Source organism: Grus americana, chromosome 8 (genome assembly GCF_028858705.1).
Source record: "Grus americana isolate bGruAme1 chromosome 8, bGruAme1.mat, whole genome shotgun sequence".
NCBI lineage: Eukaryota > Metazoa > Chordata > Aves > Gruiformes > Gruidae > Grus > Grus americana.
This window is the reverse complement of record NC_072859.1, coordinates 4,932,246-4,952,174: the sequence shown is the minus strand read 5'-3', so window position 1 is coordinate 4,952,174 and position 19,929 is coordinate 4,932,246. Positions and strand designations below refer to the sequence as shown.

Sequence of the window (19,929 nt, the reverse complement as noted above, 5' to 3'; positions counted from 1 at the left end):
AACCGAACCAGCGTTTCAAGGAATGTCTTCTCATCAGTACAACTGTGGTTTGTACATAATTTAGTTACTCGCATTTTGAAATTAAACAGTAACTGACTCCAACAAAACGAAACAGAAAAGGAAGAAACAATTGTGGAGCGGAGGAAGGGCTTTCCGATTCAAGGTTTTGTTACCTCACAAAGTAGCAAGTCGATGATGTGGAAGACCATGCAGAGCGGAAACTTGGCAGTAAAAAGAGTGAGGAACCACTGGGATGCATACATATGAGCTTCCAAATTGAGGTCCGAGAAATGGCCATACAAGTCGGGTAACTGCTCCTAGAGTGAAGGAAAAAATAAATGCTTCAGTATTACTCATTAAGCCGAGTTCATCATCTACACTGCCAGTAAATACCACGTTGCTAAACACTGAAAAACATGACAAAATGAAATCCTGGCTTCTTTTGAGCAATGGAAATATGTTTCTTCATAAATTTCAGTGCCCATGGTTACAGTTTTTAGTAAGATATCCACGGTGGATTCTATCACAGTATCAAATAATGTACTGAGATTATACTGAGAAATTACAAAATCTTCAACAGTAGAAAGGCAGAGCGGTTGTGAAATCTAGGTCATGAATAGTGTAGATTTTTAAATTATTCTTTTGCTGTGTCTTGCTATAAATGCTTCTGCTATAAAAACCAATGGATACCAGAACAAGGAGATCACCTTGCAGAGCCTGAAAGCAAGAAAGCACACAACTCCAGCAGACAATTTCTCTACCTAGGAGCATATATAAGCAACACAAAATGAGCACTGATAATCCTACTGTACGCTGATGATATGCAGTTAATAAAGTAAAAATCTTGGTTAACATATGTAAATATTGAGAAGACTACATGCTGAAATTAAGTATCAAATTCATTAGTATGCAATTCTACTCAAGTAGGAAATATGCACAATTTGACATCTGAAAAAAAGATCATTAAATTAACTGTGGTCCGTTTTGTTTGGTTTTGATATATCTCAGAGACGTATATAGGGTCATCTATGGTAACTGACTCACTATGCTAATAGAAATGCAGGTCAAAGCTTAATAGTCTGTTAGTAACTCCTTATTAGTCAGAACAACAATGTTTAAAAATTGCAGCCATTTATTTACGTTAAATTGCTCTGACACTGAAATAATCCCATCTGAAAAAAGAGCAACGTATTGAAAACTGTAAAATCTACAAAATGACCTACACTTAATTTGTATTTCATAAGCATCAGGATGTCCTGATTTGTCTGACCTCTCAACCATCAACATAATTCATAGAAAGTAGGACACTGATGGTGGCAGTCCAAAAGATATTTTGGCCTTAATAGAAGAGCGACATTCTTTCTGAGCAACATCATGGAATAGGGGAGAGAGAGAGTAAGCAAACAGAGAGACCAAAAAAACCCAGATACCTACTCTGCTTGGATACAAAGATTAGCAGCAAGACTGGTATATGAGAGACAAAAGAAATTAGAAACAAATCTGACTCAAGCTGTTTGAATCCAGATATTAAACTTCCCTGCTTTGGTTTTACCCCACCTCTAAAAGGAGAGAGGGTTTATTGTCCAGTAGCTTACGGAAGCAAAGCATAATCTCTTCTTCATGCCAGTATTTCCATTTATGAAAGCAGAAGAATTTGTTAGCCTGGCCCCACCTGCATTAACTTCTCCAGCTGGAAAAATTTGCAATGGAGATCTTCAAAGTTATTTCTGTAGAGGTCCCTCAAGCCATAGTCATACATTATTTTCACAAATACACAGAATGCCTGCTCCTCTGGCATCTGTTTGGAAAAATACACAAACATAATTTTAAAAAAGTGAGCTGAGGCTGGAAATTCCTCACACAAACACACACACTTATATACCTTATGCATGATGAATTCAGAACCAGGGATATATTAAAATTTTCAGCAAAGCACTCAATGTAGAATTAAGCAGCTAAAATCTTGAGGGGACTACTCTCCTTGATGAGCACCTCGATTTGGCGCTGTAACACCTTTGCAGAAAATGCGGGATCATATCATAGGTTCATGTAAGTATACATCCCTACAGCAGCACAGCTGTCATCAGTATTTTTTCTGCCAAATAGATATGAGAACAACCAGTACACAACCCTCAGCTATAGAACAACAACTTTAAAAAAAAAAAGAAAGAAAGAAAGAAACAAAGAAAAGAAAAAGACAACAACTCATGATAGTGATTTCTACTGAGACCGACTTGGTTAAAAGGAAGAAATTCAGGAGAACTAAGCTATAACCAACCCTTAGTGAGAATAATGCTTATCTACTTTCATCCAAAGTAGACATCAAACAAAGTCAGGTTTCCCATGAAGAATAAGGTAGTAACTTTTGCCTTCAGAACCTACTTGCGAGCTCAGGAGGGCTGATCCCATCTATTATCATGATGACTTTTTCAGAAGCCCTATCTCCATAATCTCTGTTTCATTCTGACCAAAGTTTCTCATCCCACACAGTTTCAGAAGGCAGTACAAAATGACACGCCATGTGAGCCACTCTCAAGTTGGCTTGAGCCTGCTGAACGTCAAATCTGTGGGAAGCCCTGTATCCTCAAACCTCCACTGATAAGATGTCTCCTCCACTTCCCCCATGCCTTCAGGTAACACGATAATAAGATAAGCACAAGCAGAGTCAGTGCAGACCCCAAATCACATTTAAAAACAACTTTTCTTTTGCAGGTACCAGATTGCAAGAAATGAAAACAATTATTGAGTATCAAGAATGACAATTCTTGACCTTTTAGTATATTCACTCGTTCGGCCTCTTGCCAACCCCTTATCAAATATCAGCCATAGATAAAAGCTCAGTATTTTCTTCAAAGAGAATTTTAGTCTCTTGATATTTACCTCCAGGGTTTCATCTTTTATGGTTCAGCCTATGATTACGGCCTGTCTCCAGGGCCATGGGCAGACACTTTCATTTTCATTTTCAGCCAGCAGATATGAAAGTAACTAGTTAGCATAAAGAACTGCCGGATCAGCTGCTAAGCTACCTGCCCAGGCTAGAGTCGCCTAGGACAAGCTCTTAGGAATCTCAAAGCTCTTTATCACAATTTTTTCTGGATGGAATGGTCCCCACTGACAGCAGATAAAAGCTGCAGACAAAGTAAAGGGAAGAAATAGTTTTATCCTGACCAAAAGCCTTGAATCTGCTCTATAATAAGATGAATGCAAACTTTTTTTTTTTTGGGGGGGGGGGGGTAAGGCAACAATTATTTCTAATAAAATGACAGATGCTCATGCACAAGCCCACCTACCTTGCATGCTCAATCAGACACACATGCATCGACAATCATTCCTCCCCCGAGAGAGAGAGAGGGAAGAGAGGTGAGTACCAAGGCCAAAGTTGTTTACAGGCAGAGGCCACCAAGCCCTCGCCCTCAGTGCATTGGAGGTTCTCCATTATTACCAACCCCAAGAATTGAAAATCATAAATCAAGTTTTCATTTTTTATTTAAGTAAAACAAATTTTTGGCAGTTCCATTCTGATCTTTAGCATTTAGGTGTTTGCCCCTTATTATCTTTTCTTTGGAATTACAAAGGCCAGAAATGTACCTTTTTTTTAAAATTAAATTTTAGTTTTTATCACAGCAATGCTGCTGAAAGGTAGACAATAAGAACAAGAAATCAAATACTGTGAGACTTAGCGTAAAACAATTAGAGTTGGCAACAGTGTTCCCCCTGTGATTAGAAGTTACCTGCTCACCTTTGATGGGAATGTCATCAAAGCCGCAAAATCGCAAAAAAGCCAGGATGGAGGTTCAGGCTACCCAACCATCCCTGAAAGATATCTACACTGAAGAGAGAGGATACCCTGTCCCAGAAAAAAGGGAAAGGAAGGGGTCTAGAAATCCATGCAAAGATAGAAGAGTTAGAGAGGGTCTTACAAGCATTCACAGCATACGGATTGGTGTGAAAATCTGAGAAAAACAAGAGCTTGAGGACATCCTGGGAAGCTCCCAACTTACATGAACTCATTGAGACCGCTTCCCTTCCCCCCTTTCTCTGATTATTTCAGTTTAATATCCTATTATGAAAGCAAATGTTATAAAGGGCATATTAAAATGAGTGTAATTGTCATTTAGCATTCCCTGTGTACAGGGCAATTTCTTCTAACTCCAGAAACACTAGAAAGAGAGGTGACTCTCTGTAGGAACGACAACGTACAGCTAAGTGAGAGGAGCTGAAGGATTAGTCAAATGTTAAGAATGTGACACCCACTCATTTCCAAACAACTCCGGTATTGAGAATGGCTTATTCTTCCAGTGGAACTTAAAAATCCTTCTTTGGGTAAAAAGTTAATTGCAAAATAACTGTTAGACAAGCTAATTTGCAGTATCTGTGGGATTGCAATAATGTGACTGATTTCAGGTTTATCCTTAAAGAATCTAAAGCTTCTCTGTAACACCGTCACTGTGTATCATGCTCCTTAAGTCTTCAAGGAGTCATAGATCTCACTAGGAATTACAACTTAAATTAATCTGCATTTGAGTTGTAGTTGCCTTAGGAAGTGTATGTGTAACATATATACCACTGACAGCTGACTCAAACCCACAATCTGAAATTTATTTCAACCATGATTAATAATTCATTAATTAAAGCCTGACAGAAAAAGCAGGTAAGAGCTCGAGTAAGAGCTGTTTTGGGTGGTTTATTCGGATATGCTTTACAATATCCACGCTACTTGAATCTGCTGCTTTTCCACCGATACATCAAAGTTAAAGCATCTTGCAAATAGAAAAATTGTATATTTATCTATCTCTATGCATACACACACATGTATATAGGAAGCAACAGATCAAAGTTTGTACATTTTTTGATCACAGGCTAAAATACCAAGGTTAAAATTCAGCTTTCACTCAAAAGATAATAGAAAATGTCCCTAGGAGAAAAAGTCTCCCTGAAAATTAATGAGACTGCTTGCTCTGGTTAGCTACTTTGAGAATATCTCCCAAAGTGAAATTCCCCATAAACACAAAGGGAGTTCACCTACGCGACAACTAAATGAAAAGAAAATATTAATATGAAACAAATGAGTTTCAGGTTTTAACACACAGCAGTACTTGACAATTTAATGGATTTCTCCTAGATAAATGAAATCTACATTCATAAAGATAGAAGCCATTAGTCACTATTTGCCAAAAAGCAACAAGAGGAAAATGAATACAGGCAAATAAACAACAGTAAATATCTGTCAAATAGCATGTTACAGTACTACTGATGGTAAAGCTGCTTTGGTTTCAAATAGCAAAGCTTTCATTTTGCAATTAACTCACATGAAGTAGAAGCACAGCTGCAAGGAAAGACTGTCCCTGGCAATAGCCAATGTCTTCATCGTAGACAGAATATGCCTAGAAAAAATCAAAATCAACATATATTTAAAATGCGCGCTGGCAGTATCAAAATGTGTTATCATCAATGAGCTATTCAGAATACGTAATACTGTGCAGGCTAAACTAATAAAGTGAGTGAAGCTGCAACCATTCTTGCATAGGCTTTCAGGGCATTTAAGACAGCATCCACAGGTCAGCCTCAATCTTCCATAGATGACGTATTCGTAAATTTTTATTTTCTGGACAGCATGAAAAGAGTTGGATGCAATTTGCCTTCACCTAAATCAAGGATAATTCTGCTGAGGTCAGTAATGATATAACTTTAATGATATAACAAGTAAGATACAACAAAACAGGTCAGTTTGTGTTGTAGGGAGAATGCTTGTTTGGTTTTGGAAAAACAAGTTCTGATATCGTGAAAGTGTAAGACCTGAGGCTGCTGGTTAGAAAACCACTGAGAACTACTCTAGCCTGAAAATTTCATCAGAAACATTTTTTTCCAGGTCCTTGTTATGCTGAAGAACGAACAAGACTCATTTTCCTACGGTATGACTGATGTACCGCTTTTTTCTTCCTCTTAACAAAACAAAACTAAAATAACCAACCTTTCCTTCCCCCATACTGTTCCGAGACAAGACGACAGATACTGGTTTTAAAGAGATGGCAGAGGATGCTAAGAAGTTGAGGAAACTTGAGAAAGTGTAAGAAGCAGCAGGATTGACATCGGAGAGAGAGATACCCTGAGAGAATAAGCAAGGGACGATGGTTACAGCCAGGGAAAGAGGCACAAGGCCAGAGCTATGGGGAGGAACAAGCCACATGAATCAGAAAATCCGCTTTGCCCCCACACCACCTCCAAGACTGTTTACTGATGAGAACATACTGAGCTGGAAAACCGTGCTTATCTTCTTTTTTTAAAGTTTTGACTGAAATCAGGATTGCAGGTCCACTGAATGGAAGCAGAGAGAGGCTGTGAATAAGCAATGTCGGGTGTGCTGGGGCACCAAACCCACCTGGCTCTGCCGTGCAGTGTTCCAAAGGTGGCTACGCTGCCTCTTCAAAGGGTAAGAATTGGGACTCAAAATAGGTGCGGCTCCCTTCCAGCCAACGGTATTAACATAATTGCAAGTAATTTCTGCCAGAAATGTTGAAATGAAGGCCAAAACATATTTAAAGTCCTTAAGCGACCTTTCCTTTTCCACTCAGATGGGCAAAAACTAAGCAACTACAAACAATAAACAACTATAAACAACTCATCCATACATTTCCTAATACATTTGTAGCTTTGTGAAAAACTGAACTGTGACTTACAGCTCTTTGTCTATATTGCTTACCTTTCTTTTGCAGTATGCTTGATGGAATTAGCTAGAATCTGAAATAATCCCAATCCCAATCCATTGCTCAGTTTCAGTGGTCAAGCAAGTACAAAGCTAGTCACATAAATTATTGAAAAAAAAAATGTAATGAACCTTTACAATCTGCTTACTAGTTTAAACCAGCTCTAGCCACAAAACTAAAATATAAAAAATAACTCCAGAAATGTACAAATATCCATCAGTTATAAAGATTTTGAACTTGAAAAAAGGGATGCTCTCTTAGAAAAAGTTAATTTAAAATTACTCTTCAGGTACTGAATGAACAGAAATTACTTAAATTAATATTGCGTATGAATAATTAGAACCATCCACTGGTTCATCATCATCATGAGTCTTTATCTATTTGCTCCCAAAATCTATCGGTTTATGGATGCCTAACATTTTATTTCTATAGCATTCCCAAAAGATGTATTATTTCTGCTTTTGAAAGGTCAGCTCCGCTTAGAAACAGATGTGCAGAATTACAAATACAAATTTGATTTCTGATTTCTTCATACTATGTAACAATACTTTTACTTTAAAAAAAAAAAAATCCAGGCTGAAAAACTAATAGCAAATTATCAATGCATGAGGGTTCTCTGTTGTGAGAAGCATTATCAGCACAATAGCTAATAATTTGCTGAAAATAGCAATAAATTAATCCAAGCAAGTTTTAAAATAACTATTGAGAAATCAACACATTGGAACAAACAAACTGCCTCCAAAACTGGCATAGGTTAAAAAGTAAAGAAGGTTATGAGAAAGAAAAAGATACTCCTTTTGAGATTGTGAAAGAAGCTGAAATTAGGGCAAAAGAGGGAAAATGGGGAGGGTGCAAAAAAATCTTCACTCGGCATGTTAAATATAAAAATACGAAGGAAGACAAAAAGACGTTCTCACAATCAACTTCCTAAAAACATTGAAACTAGGAATAAATCTGTTTCAAACACGTCCAGGCCTCTACTTGGAAAATATATGATCAAGGTAGAAAAGTTGTATTTAAAGTATAGCAGAAACATGAACTTTCCTTGTGTCTGTTTTATTACAGAAGAATCGCAGGGGCTGTCATCCTGCTGGAATCATTTCTAGCAGGGGATGTGTTGAAGGATCTGTCTCCAACTGAGTATCAGAAGAGATGGTAAATTAAAATGAATAAAAATACTAAAAATGTATTAAGAACAGACAGTATTCACCCAAAAAGCTTGGGGGGGAGGAAACTAGTAAACTATTAATCGTCTGATTAAATCAGAAGAATAGCTGACAAATTTGAAACATTTGTAAAAAGAGGTGATCCACAGAACAACAAATCCATAAGTACTGGATAATTTGGTTTTAAAAAAATTAATTCAGATTAATTAGTGGACACAGATATACATAGGATATAAAAGAGAAAAAATGCCTGAGGGCCCCAATAAAAGGATGTAATCATTAACAAATCTTTGAAGCAACCAACAAATATGAAAAAAAAATATATTAACTGTTTGATCTGCTTGCTTTTTGAAATTATTTTCCACTAGGCCCTTCCCCAAAATCTGATCTCCACAAGCAGCTGTTATCAGACACATAGATACTGACTTCAGTTCTGCATGAGAACTAGATCAAACCGAGAAAGATTCTGCTGTTAAGTCAAAGCATCATAATCCTGGCAACCAAAGGTTTATTTTTTTATAAAGTCTCTAAAAATCTACATGATTTCATCGTATTTGCCTAAAGCAAAAAGATTTTTGAAGCTTTATGCATATTACATTTCCAATTATATTTTTTTAGTTTTAAGTAACCTATGGGACTTGATATTGCTGAAGTATGATGTAATTAACCAAAATAGCCTCAAAAATAAGGATGCTGCCTACAGATACCACCATAATATCATATTATTAACAAAAGATCTAAGATTAATTATTTAAGAGTTATCCTTTTAAGGGACTGAGGAGCATTAACATTGTCTTTCCACATGAAATACGAAAACAAAGCAAAATCCCAAATTCCCTATTGCCATTGCAGTCATTGTAACTTTGTAATTTCAAGAGAAGGAGGATTTTTCCCCATGACAACCCGCGACAATGTTACAGCCTTTTTAAGTTATTATTTTCTTGAGCTCTTGGGGAATCTCCAATCACAATACTCCAGTTAACTGAGATTTTAAATATTCTCTGTCTCATAAACGGGACTTGATGAAGATTGTGACTTGAAGCCTGCTTTCATTCATTTTAACTAAATGAAGATCTCAGTCGCAGAATTAAAATGTCTTTTTAATAGTTATCTGTCTTCTGAAGAGAAGAACTACTATGCAGTTATTAGTACGACATCATTAGAAAGTGAATCCTTTGGAAGCAGCAGTCTCCTCAAACAATCAATGACAGAGAACCACCTGCATGTCGGGAATGTGGCTGAAGAACCCAGAGACAGACAGAAATTCTTCTCTGAAATAATTAATGGAGGAAAATCTCCCAAAATCTGGATCTTCTGTAGACAGAAAATTGCAAGTAAGCAAGCAGCATTTCGAAGGTGAATGGAAAGGTTGCTGATTTGAATTTAAAACCTCAGATGTGGGATTTCTGCAACTACTGCGTATGAGTCCCAGCACTTTTAAAAAAGGAAGAGCAGAGACTACGTCTCAAATTCCAGAATGAAATGTTTTTCATCATTTTGCACCCTCATAAGCATGCTTATACTTGCTGAAGGTTCAAATGTACTTAACAACATGCAAACCACTAACTAGCAAATACCAGCTTGCAATCGCGTCACCAGTTTGCCTTTACCATCGTAACTCAAGAAACTAAACTAAACTAAATCATCGTAACACAAGAAACTAAACATTCCAATGACATAAGAAACTAAAAAGAGCTCATGAAAAATATTTCTCCAGTGTCTGCCTCATACAAAGGTCTTACGTTTCCAGAGCTTTCACCCCCCACCCACTTCACGGCAATACAGAGGGAAAGGTAGGAGCAGAGGCTCTACAGATCTCCGTCTCCTGTCTGCAATAACGGTATCTCTCTTGTCAGTAATAATGTTTTCTGGCACAGGAAACACTCACTTCTCTGAAAAAGTGACAGGCACGCTGGCACAATGCTCGTTAGCAGCCATACAAGATATCCAGCATCTGTGTCCCAGGAAAAAGGAAAATGTAACAGGAACTGAACGCAAGGGTTTTGGTGGGAGAATTACAAGCATGATTTGCTCTCATTACCTTTGTGTCGCTACCAAAATGATAGAAATGATCTAGGGAATCTACCCAATGTTTGATACAGACATAGCTCAGTGCTGAATTTTGTGTTAGTAGAGTTAAAAGACTTCTATGGTGTTTGAAAACCAGACTGCCTCAAGAAAACATCCATGCTTTGATGGAGACTTCTCACACAACAAGGTATTTTATGACATGCTTGGTCACGGAATGATTTCAGTGACAGCATAATTTAAAACTCCATACCTCAATTTATTATAAGGCTAACAGTCTGAAAGTAGCGATATTCCTATGACTGCAGCATTTAGGATGTATCACATTATACAAGGAAATTCTGTGTTAACTGAAAACTGTATTTTTAGAAATTAGTTACTCATTTATTGAGTAGCAGGGAGAGCCACGTGTATGTTATACAATAAGCCTCCTCCAGAGCTGTAAGGGCCGAGAGACTGAAGAAATCTCCACATTTATTCCGGCAGGCCTCCAAACGTACTGAAGCCTTTACTCCCTTTCCAGCATTCAAGATTCACAATCCTGACCTTTTCACTAGTCCAGTCTCAGCAGAAAGCCCACATGCAAGAACTGCTTCCTTCCTGAGCACAGAGAAGGAACCTTATTAATATGTAAATGGCCGAAGACAAGATAACATTAAAGATACTTTGCATGAAACAAGACAACAATATTTGCTAAAATTGCTCTTCAACTCAGGAGCAAAGAAAATAAACAACTAAAAATAGATGAAAAATAATTCTTAACTGATTCTGTTTATGCTCCTACGTTTATTTGAAACTTGGCAAATAGACTCCTATAGGAAAGAAAGAGATCTGCTCCCTGACAAATAATTAAACCAAAGTGGACAAATACTGAAGCTTCCCATTTGTAAATCTGAGGGGATACTAAGGATTGAAAAATGTGGAAGAATCCGTGCACGCTGGGAAGAGGCGATCCTCTGAAAAAAGTAGCTGCAATGAAATAGAAATGAAAATGTAAAAGAAAGATGAATGTTAGAGAACCAGCTTACAGGACAGCACTAAGCAGCAGTTCTGCCCTGCTGAAGGATGAGCCAAAGAGCAATCCATCATTCGCAGCTTATCATGCTACAGAAGCTACTGGTCACAGAAGAGCAAATCAAAGACATTTTCACATTTCAATTATACAGCAAAGAAAGCAAAAAAAAAGAAAAAAAAAACCCCAACCCACAACCCAAAACAAACATATTGGAGCCCATTCAGTATTAGCTTTGCTAGAAAAACAGTTTATTATTCCCTCTGCTAATGTGGGTACCAACAAACAGACAGATATTGGAACCATGACTAAACCAGAGCATTTCATTTCACAGTAAACCAGCTATCACATCAATCCTGTGCACAAAAACCTTCAGGCAAGTATGACTGAGATTAGGAAAACACTACAAATTTGATCAACCAAGGAGATAAGTATTTAGTAACAAAATATGTCATGATACAAATGATTCATATCTTTCCATAATGTCTCTGTTTACTGGAAAACACTAACACCAACTTTGAATCTCTGAGAAGTAATTCGACCATTTTCAGAAAAACAGGGAAGCGTTGCGTCTGTTTTTCCAGTTTGCCCAGTAAGAACACTCCCCTAGCTAACCCGATTCATCCCCCTGCACCGCACTGCCTTCCTCGTATTAAAGTCACAGTGGTCGGTTGTCAAATAGGGGTTACTTTAATCAGAAAATTAGAGATAACACATCTCACGTTAAATTCCGCACTGCATACACTCCAAAGAGTCGAGAGGACTATTTCTGCCAAGTGCTTTGATTCCCTGGAGCATCGAGCTGTTAACTACATATGCACGCATGGAAGTAGGTCGAGAGTACTATTCTGTTATGCATTGTAACGCGGAGAATGAGCTCTTTAAATAGAGCTAGAATTCGCGTAGCATTTAAACAGAAAGCGTGCAAGAAACGGAACTATTTTCCCAAGGATGTTTGCTCTGTGCAAATCTAGCTTATGCAATGTCCTCAAGTGAAATGTCCAATCTAGAATCTGGAACTCTTTTCATTTCTTATCACCATTGTCAGCCTTAAAGTTTATTTTTAGATACTTTGTCACATAAATGTTCTGCAACTGAAAAGTTTCCATCTTTCCTGATTTCCTACTGTTCTGAAGAAGAGATTAAGAGACGGAACTAAAACTGACAGACCCGTTAAAATGAGGCAGTGAGCTTTTAATGGTTTTCCTTTTTATCTGACAGCTCAGATCATCTCTCATTTCAGTGGGGAATGAAGAAAATGCTCTTCAGCTTTTTACCCTCCCACTTGAGGACAGACCTTTCCTAGTCTTATTCAATAATCCCTTCTTCGAATATCTTGCTTACGAGAAGGGCATGAGTGCACAGCACCTCCATTAAAAGCAACTACAATATTACTTTTAACACACAGATTATTCGTTGTTTTTTTTTTTTAATGGAATGACAGCAGTTGCGTCTGATCTCCATACTGGCGAGTAGGTAGAAACTGTCAAGAATAAAATCGGTAAACATATGAATAACTCAGTGTTGAAGATTGGATATGGTTGTTCCACCAGGAAGCAATGCCTCCCAAATCCTTCTTTGAACCAACAAGCGCGTAAAAGAATGAGGCAGTCAATGGAGTCTACTATGATCTTTAGAAAGCCTTCAACAAGATCCCTTCCCAAAGGGTTTTTAGGAAACTAAGAAGGTCCTTCCAGGAGGCCCTCAAATAATTGATTAAAGGGTAGAAAGGAAAAGATAGGCCTAAACTATCAGTTCTCAGCCAAAGAATGAAGGTGCGGTCACTCACAGAACCTTACAGAAAGCTCTGCTAGGGCTGATGCTGTTGAAAATATTCACAAATGGTACAGAACACATAAAAATAGCACAGCAACAAAGACTGCTGATGAGACAAAGCTGTAAATTAAAAGCTGACTGCAAAGATGCTATGCAGAATGTGTTCATATCAAGAGAAAGTGGCAGAGGTCATTCAGCTGTAGATAAATACAGAGCGCGCCATGGGAAAGCAGGCCTCTACCTGCCGTACACGCTGACAGGCCTCAGATCTAGATCCTTCAAGAAAAGAGGACCAATGTCTGCAGCAACTTTCTCTGCAGGAGCAGTAGAGGCCCTGAGAGCAGGGAAGGCTCCCAGCTTTGGAACATGAGCAGAATTCTTCACTTTTACTACAGAAAACCCAGGAAGGTCTGAGATCTCCGCCTCTGTGGAGCTGCCTGCTAGACAGATAATTCCTCTAAGTCGCTTCTAGTTCAGACAGATCCATTCCTTCATCTTCGCTTTATTAAACAAAATAGACTGAGATACTCATTCATGAAAAAGAGTTTTTCTTTTCAAAATATGTTCCCAAATTCTTTCATCATCCTCATGGAACTTCTACAGATTCTTTCCAATGTAGAACTAGTCGTCTTTAATTCTGGACACAGTAATCAAAAGCAGCTGCTATAAACTACTGAGTTACTCCAGTCATTCTATTCCTACACAAGATGCAACTATCTAAACATCCTTTAACACCTCCTTATTTACCATTCCCTTTTTCTCTGTGTCATCAAGATACCTTTATCAGAAATGATTTTTCTGTTTTCTTTTAGGTGACTAACCAGAGTACATCGAATGAACAAGTGATCTTTGTGACGTCTTGTCTGAAATACATTTATTCAGTGCTGATGTTCGGTAACCTGCTAGCTAGCCAGTTTTTAATCCTTTAATGTGTATCTTGCTCGTGTTCTAATTTGTCCAGCATTTATACAGTTTTTGCATGGCAGACTACAGGATCTACTGAATTTCGATAAAATTACCTTCACCAATGAAACCTGTATTTTGGGGGGTTTCATATTAGCTTGTCCAGATCTATTTTCAGTAAACTCATAGGCATTCATTACTTCTCACCTTTAATTCTTGCTAAGTTGAATGCTATTCCATCATTTTTCACTTAACTGATCTCAAGCTGACAAGCCCACAATTACCTGCATTGTCCTAGTTATTTTCCAAGATTGGCACAGGAACAGTTTTCTTGTAGCCATCTACAGCCCTCCAAGATTAGTGAGAAATCAATATAATTGGTTCAAAGTTCTCTCTGCTCTTTATTTTTTACTTTTTTTTTTAATGTGAATTACTTATGACAATGACCTTCAATATATATAACCTAAGCAGCTATATTTAACAGTCATCCAAATTATTGAATAGGAATCTGTATCACCACAGAATTTATCTGGAGAAGAGGGATATGTATCATTATACCCCAAAGGCAGGATACTCTTTTCTGCTTGTTATGACAACTCCATCACTTCTGTCTATTAATCAGCTGGGGGTGGAAACAGAGTAACAAGGAAAAGGAAGGGAAGTGGAAATGGCTTTGTCTAAGGCAATCATTTATCCTACATGTAGGAAAAAAAACATAAACCAAAAACTGCCTACCAGAAACACAATAAAATCTGCAACTGACAGCCAGGGAACCCCTACCTAGCTGCAATATTTCACCTTCTGGATCTCTCCTGAGCAACAAAAGTCTGTCTGTAGAAGCTGGACATACCTGTTCATTTAGTACCTCAGCTTCTCCAGGTGCAAATTGGAAAAAATGAGATTTTTCTTTGATCAGAGGTGATCTGAGAGCTATGCATGAAAAGCTATATATACACATTGTTTGTGGAGAGGTCAGCTAACTTTTCTCTAGACAACTGTCCAGAGACATTCCTGCTTTACCTCACAGCAGTTTCTGTTCCTCCACAAACCTCTCTACCAGCAGAGCAATAAAAGTTCTACTATACCACGCTTCTACTGAAGTGGACCTCTGATATCAAACTGCCCATTAGTAAAGCTAGCTTGAGCCTCGCTCTTCTCGTACGCATCTCAGCAGACACAAAATGCAAGGTTATAAAAAGTAATTCAGGATATCCAGTACTGCAGAAACACTACACTCTCCACAGGCAATCTAAATAAAGCTTTAAAATTCTTATTGATTAGTGACTTGGATCAGAACAGGGTTAACAGGGCGAAATACAGTCATAGCAAAATATGGAACACGCTTTAAAATGCAGAGTACTGACTGTACCTTACAGATTTTGTATAGAGATTCCTGACCGTCTCCTTCTGTATCTTTGAAATAATCATGTGCTGGAAATGTACGATGAATATCTCGTGTAATGACACTCTCTTGAGCAGAATCCTGTAAAAAAGAGAGAAAAATCCCCAAGTATTAGCCTGGTAACAGTGTAATTAAACGTAACAGAATATAAAATTCTAGTGCAGTCAACGTGGATACATTAGATAACTGCTTTACTGACTCATCCTCTAAAAATGCTTTGAGAAGAAACTGAAAATCCTCTAGTCTCATATGCAGTAATAATTTGACAGTTTAACAAGAGCAACGTGGCATGTTTTCTGTCCTTCAGGCTTACAGTTCAAGTTTAAAACTCACAGGAAATGACTAGTTATTTAATTGTAGGTGCATTTTTACCACAGAACATATGCTTGCTGTATTTTTCTGGGAGTAAAAAAAAAAGAAGAAAAAAAAAGAAATTTAGACTGTGTCTTCTCTTACAAGCTCATAGGTATTAGTTTAAAATGCGTATCAACTTATCATAAAACCAGTGTTAACTGCAAATTAGAACAATTACTTAGAAATATTCAAAGTTTACCATTAAGTGGTCTTTAAAAGAACAAAACCAGAAGTATCAGAAAATGTTATACTTTCAGACAAATCCCATACCTTTCCCCGGGTACCACCTCCAATTCAGTTACAATTCTACACTGACTAGCACCTAGGGATGAGGTCAGGTGCCCAAACACTGGCGTCAGATGCCATTTCAGAAGCCCGAGGACAATCTTGCCTGTGAGCAGCTGCTACTGCAGAAGGATACAAGTCTGCTGTAAGTGATGCATCATCTCTGCAAGCTCCGTGTGCAGGATCTGCACATCCAAAGACAGCTAAAATGACACCAAATGCCCACGTTTAGGCAACTGAGTTGTTCCCCAGACATACCTAGCTCCATAGATAGAGAGGCAATTGCTTACGATACTGCATTGCTATAAAAAGATGGAAATCATTGCAATCGGACCGGAGAAATACCACTGTGTGTACAAGAAAGTGGTATCAAAATGTCAGAGCTGGAACTACAACAGTTAATCAATTGTCTTCAGGTTCCAGTTACCGCCAGTGTGAGACAGTACCTGTAGGTTGGTAAATATCAAATGGTGCTTTCCTCTACTACCTTTCTAATCCTAAAGGGAAAACCAACAGAATTCTCACCTGCAACTTTGAAAATTAATCCTTGTACCTCGAAACCAAAACATCTCTGTTATAGAGGAGCTTCTAAACCCTCAGATTGCAGTTTGTAATCCAGGACTCACCATAAAAAAAGCTTCTTTACACCTTCTGGAGTCAGCAACCAGGTAATCTCCCAAATTTAGGTGCTTTCCTAATCCCATAGAGCCTCTATGGTGAGACTATGTCAGAAGTCCACAGGAATTCCCAACTACGGTTTCCTTTTGGGCCCATCCATAACCAACACACACGAAGATGTCACCTTGGGCAGCTGTTACGTTAATTCTTTGGCACAAATTTGAAAAGATCCAGACATTTTAAAGAGAGTTACAGGGAGCCCACCATATCCAGTACATAACGTCATTTTTCTGTCAAGCAGGGAGATTGTGTTTGACTTCCCTCTATTTCCGTCTTGTCCTGAACTGTGTGGCCAACACAGAATTGAGCACGTGGAAGTTGACAATGTAGGTGTCCAAGGCAGGACCAAAAAATATTTGTGTGAAGGCCTAAATGCGAATTCACTTTTACTGAGTTAAAAGAAGCCTGAAGCGGAGTCTTCATTCAGGATTATTAACAGATGCTTCTAAAAAACTAGAGGAAAATAATTAAATGAAGATTTAAGCTGAAAGAGAGGAGAATTAACTCCTTCTCAAAAGACGACATCCATCTGAAATATGGTAAGCCCGTGATCTAAGGGAAACAAGGAGTTAGAGTGAAGATGAGTGTAAAACTACTTCTTAAAATATATCACAAATATTTTGGTTAAGTTTCCACTTTCTCCACATAGAACTTGTCGATAGAGCTGTTCTCAGGAGTACCGCAGCAGATGACCTTACAGTTATCCTAATTTAAGTTTTCAGAGGATTTTTATTCTTCTGAAAGTCATGATTAGTTAAATTATTAAAAAAAAAAGCTAAGGTGAGATGGCTATCACAGCAGTCAGAGTTCTCACTTCTAATAATCATTTCTGTGCTGCCAACTCAGAGAAACAATATTCTACTGAGGAAAAGAATTATCTTCATGTGTCAACTGTATGACAGCTGACATGCTACTGAACAAGCTCTCTACTTTGAGTCGTCTCACTTTTAAAAGAGCTAAACTTTAAAACTGTGAAGCAATTGTGTAGGGATACCGACTCCTTGACATTGCTGCCGTTGTATACTATTAAGAGGCTGCTGAACATGGACATTTGATGCCAGAAGGCAGACTGACACAGAAATACAGAAGAGATCAGAAAACTGTTTATATGAAATAAACATTAAAAGAAAATTAAGGGTACATAGGCGCACTCAAAATCAAGCAGTCTAGGGCAATCTTTAGGCGTGTACATCAGAAGTTATTTTTTAAATTAAGAACATTTCACAGACACTCCCAAAAGATTGATTTGTCGTCCTGAGTGTACCCACTCCGGTGATGAATTACAGTTAGGAAGTCATAGAGACTCCTGTAGGTAGAGCCTTGCTTCCTTTGTCACAAGAATTGGAGGAGAACTATGGTATGAGCCAGAAGAACGCAATAAAGAAAGAAAAATCTCTTGAGTCCTAACATCTCAATGCTAACATCTCAAAGAGTCAGATCCTTTCCCCACTTCTGCCCAAAAATTCTTACGTGAAACCAGGCACATCACTCACATGAAAAATTCCACGAGTGCTCACCTGAGTTTTCTTTACTATACAGCTGCCTGTGTTAGTGCTATCGACTCAATATGGAGAAATGTGGAATGACTTACAGTTGCAATTAAAGGAATTCAAGAGTTTTATGTGAATACTAGGAAAAAAATAAATAAACCGGGTCACAGGTGTCTCAAACCTGGCATTCAAACCGAGCAGTACTTCTGACCTCAATCTCCTTGTGCTCTGTTTCCCTGGTTAATAATAATTCCCCATCTCGGTAGGGTGTTGTGAAAATCAATTAACATCTGAAGCACTGAAATACTGTAGTGATGAGTCCTACAGAAATGCCAAAGAGGAAAATAATAACTTCATCCTCAAATTCTGATCTGAATGGTATATAGTAAGGCACAGGGTTACCCAATAAAAAATAGTAAGGGGGAAGAAAACAAACCCCCAAAAAAGCTGCTCGTTAGATAAGTACTGTTCCTTCTGTACACAACAAGGCAGAGATCCTGGAAGAAGACAACCCAAAACCACAGAGCTATGTGTTATCAAGAATATATCATTATGCATATGAGTAAGCAATTTTCATACTGTACTACTTAACTTCCAAAGGTTTATCTCTAATCTTATTTAAACTCCTTCAAGTTTGGTTTTATCACATACATTTACATGTGAAAACAATATGATTTGTATGTGCTGGAGGCTCAGTACAAGTTCACCTGACCGGACCCATTTAAAAGGTCTGCATCTCTGGTGAGGTTCAAACAGCTGATTTTGCATCAAATTGTCCTGCCCGTGCTTCATCTCTTCACTAGTTCAAAACAGCCAGAATCCAGAGTATCAAGGAAAGTAAGAAAAGAAAAAAAAAAATCAAAATGGGCTTTCAACATCTAAAATTACCATGCCCTAGAAATCTGGTGTGTCATGCTTGTTCAGGATTAGATACTGGAATTTTTCTATACGTTGCATGGAAAGTAAAAACTCCCAGGCTGTGCCGCAGGTGTTCATCCCTTGTTTAGCCAGAGACGTACGATATGGAAACACACCAGCTGCTGATAGCAGGAGCTAGAGGCACCCCCAGTAAATTCATTCCTCATAAATCTGAAAAGCTGTAAATTTAAATATTGACTTTGTCATCCTGTACACTTCCACACATGAGCACATGGGAATATGAATAAAAATTTTTCTAAAACACAACCACACATAGAGAGCAAATACAAAATACCCAAAATAGATGAGGTCAGTCAGTATGGGTGTGAAATGAGCTGGCATGTAGCTTTGCCCCTCATTATCAATGACGACCTCCCAGACTCATGCTTTCAGTGGAACCTGACATCATGTTGTGCCAGCATACATGCACACAACATCATCCACCCATCTCTTCTCATCATTTTCCATACCTGTTATAACCCACCAAGTAGAAAGTGTGATCCGAGAATATCCCAGGTTCCCTACCAATCAGTACTGGGGGGAGGGGAGGAAATAATCAATAGCTGTTCCTTTTAAAAATATTGAATAAAAGATGTTTGGCTTACGCTCAGTTCTTCTGTAGCATTTTTGTAATATATACCTTGTAGTTCAGCTCTTTTCTAAAAATAGATTTTCTTTCAATCATCATCAGCTTTTATTCAGCTGAGAGCATATAATATTCTAAGAGTACTAATTAACAGAGAAACAGAAACTGAGAAAAAAGGGGATTATTCTTTAGAGTTGGTTTTTTTTTTACAGTTACATATCAAGAAGTTTAAAGTGAACATAATATTTAGGTTAGTTCAGTAAATACACCGGTCAACTGAACTTTGCAAATTCTGGCTCACTATCAGCCGTATTTATTGCTGCTTGGGCAAACCCACTTTCCACCAGCAGAAACAAAAGTCCTATTGGACACGGGGCCAAAGCAAGAGTTAAATCTGAGCAGTCCTGGGCTTCTGGCAGGTCAAGCCTGGATCTAAATTTAGTGTCAGAGGTTCTCCTCTCTCATTAGTGTGTTTTGGATTACTAATACAGCTCTGCCCAAGGAAGCAGACATGTTCTTTTATCAAATTATCTCCCATTCTTCTCAAGCTGTGTTTGACAAGGCAGCGGGCAGCTGCTCATGCCGCAAATCTTGAGGAATTCCCATGAGAGGATGCTCAGAAAAGCA

The 19,929-nt window shown here is 38.1% G+C and overlaps 1 protein-coding gene across 13 annotated transcripts in view; it reads right to left on the bottom strand.

The window, feature by feature from the left end:
* Positions 1–19,929, bottom strand: part of RABGAP1L (RAB GTPase activating protein 1 like) — a 247,988-nt gene that overhangs the window by 95,958 nt on the left and 132,101 nt on the right. For 10 of the 13 annotated variants that reach the window (XM_054834163.1, XM_054834162.1, XM_054834155.1 and 7 more), the window contains 4 exons: positions 14,959–15,072; positions 5,310–5,384; positions 1,673–1,798; positions 174–317 (listed from right to left, as the gene is read on the bottom strand). In XM_054834163.1, the coding sequence (XP_054690138.1) occupies positions 174–317; positions 1,673–1,798; positions 5,310–5,384; positions 14,959–15,072 (459 nt within the window). Of the gene's footprint in view, positions 1–173; positions 318–1,672; positions 1,799–5,309; positions 5,385–14,958; positions 15,073–15,615; positions 15,633–19,929 lie in introns of those variants that run through there. The other 3 variants (XM_054834160.1, XM_054834161.1, XM_054834165.1) reach the window with 2 other exon arrangements.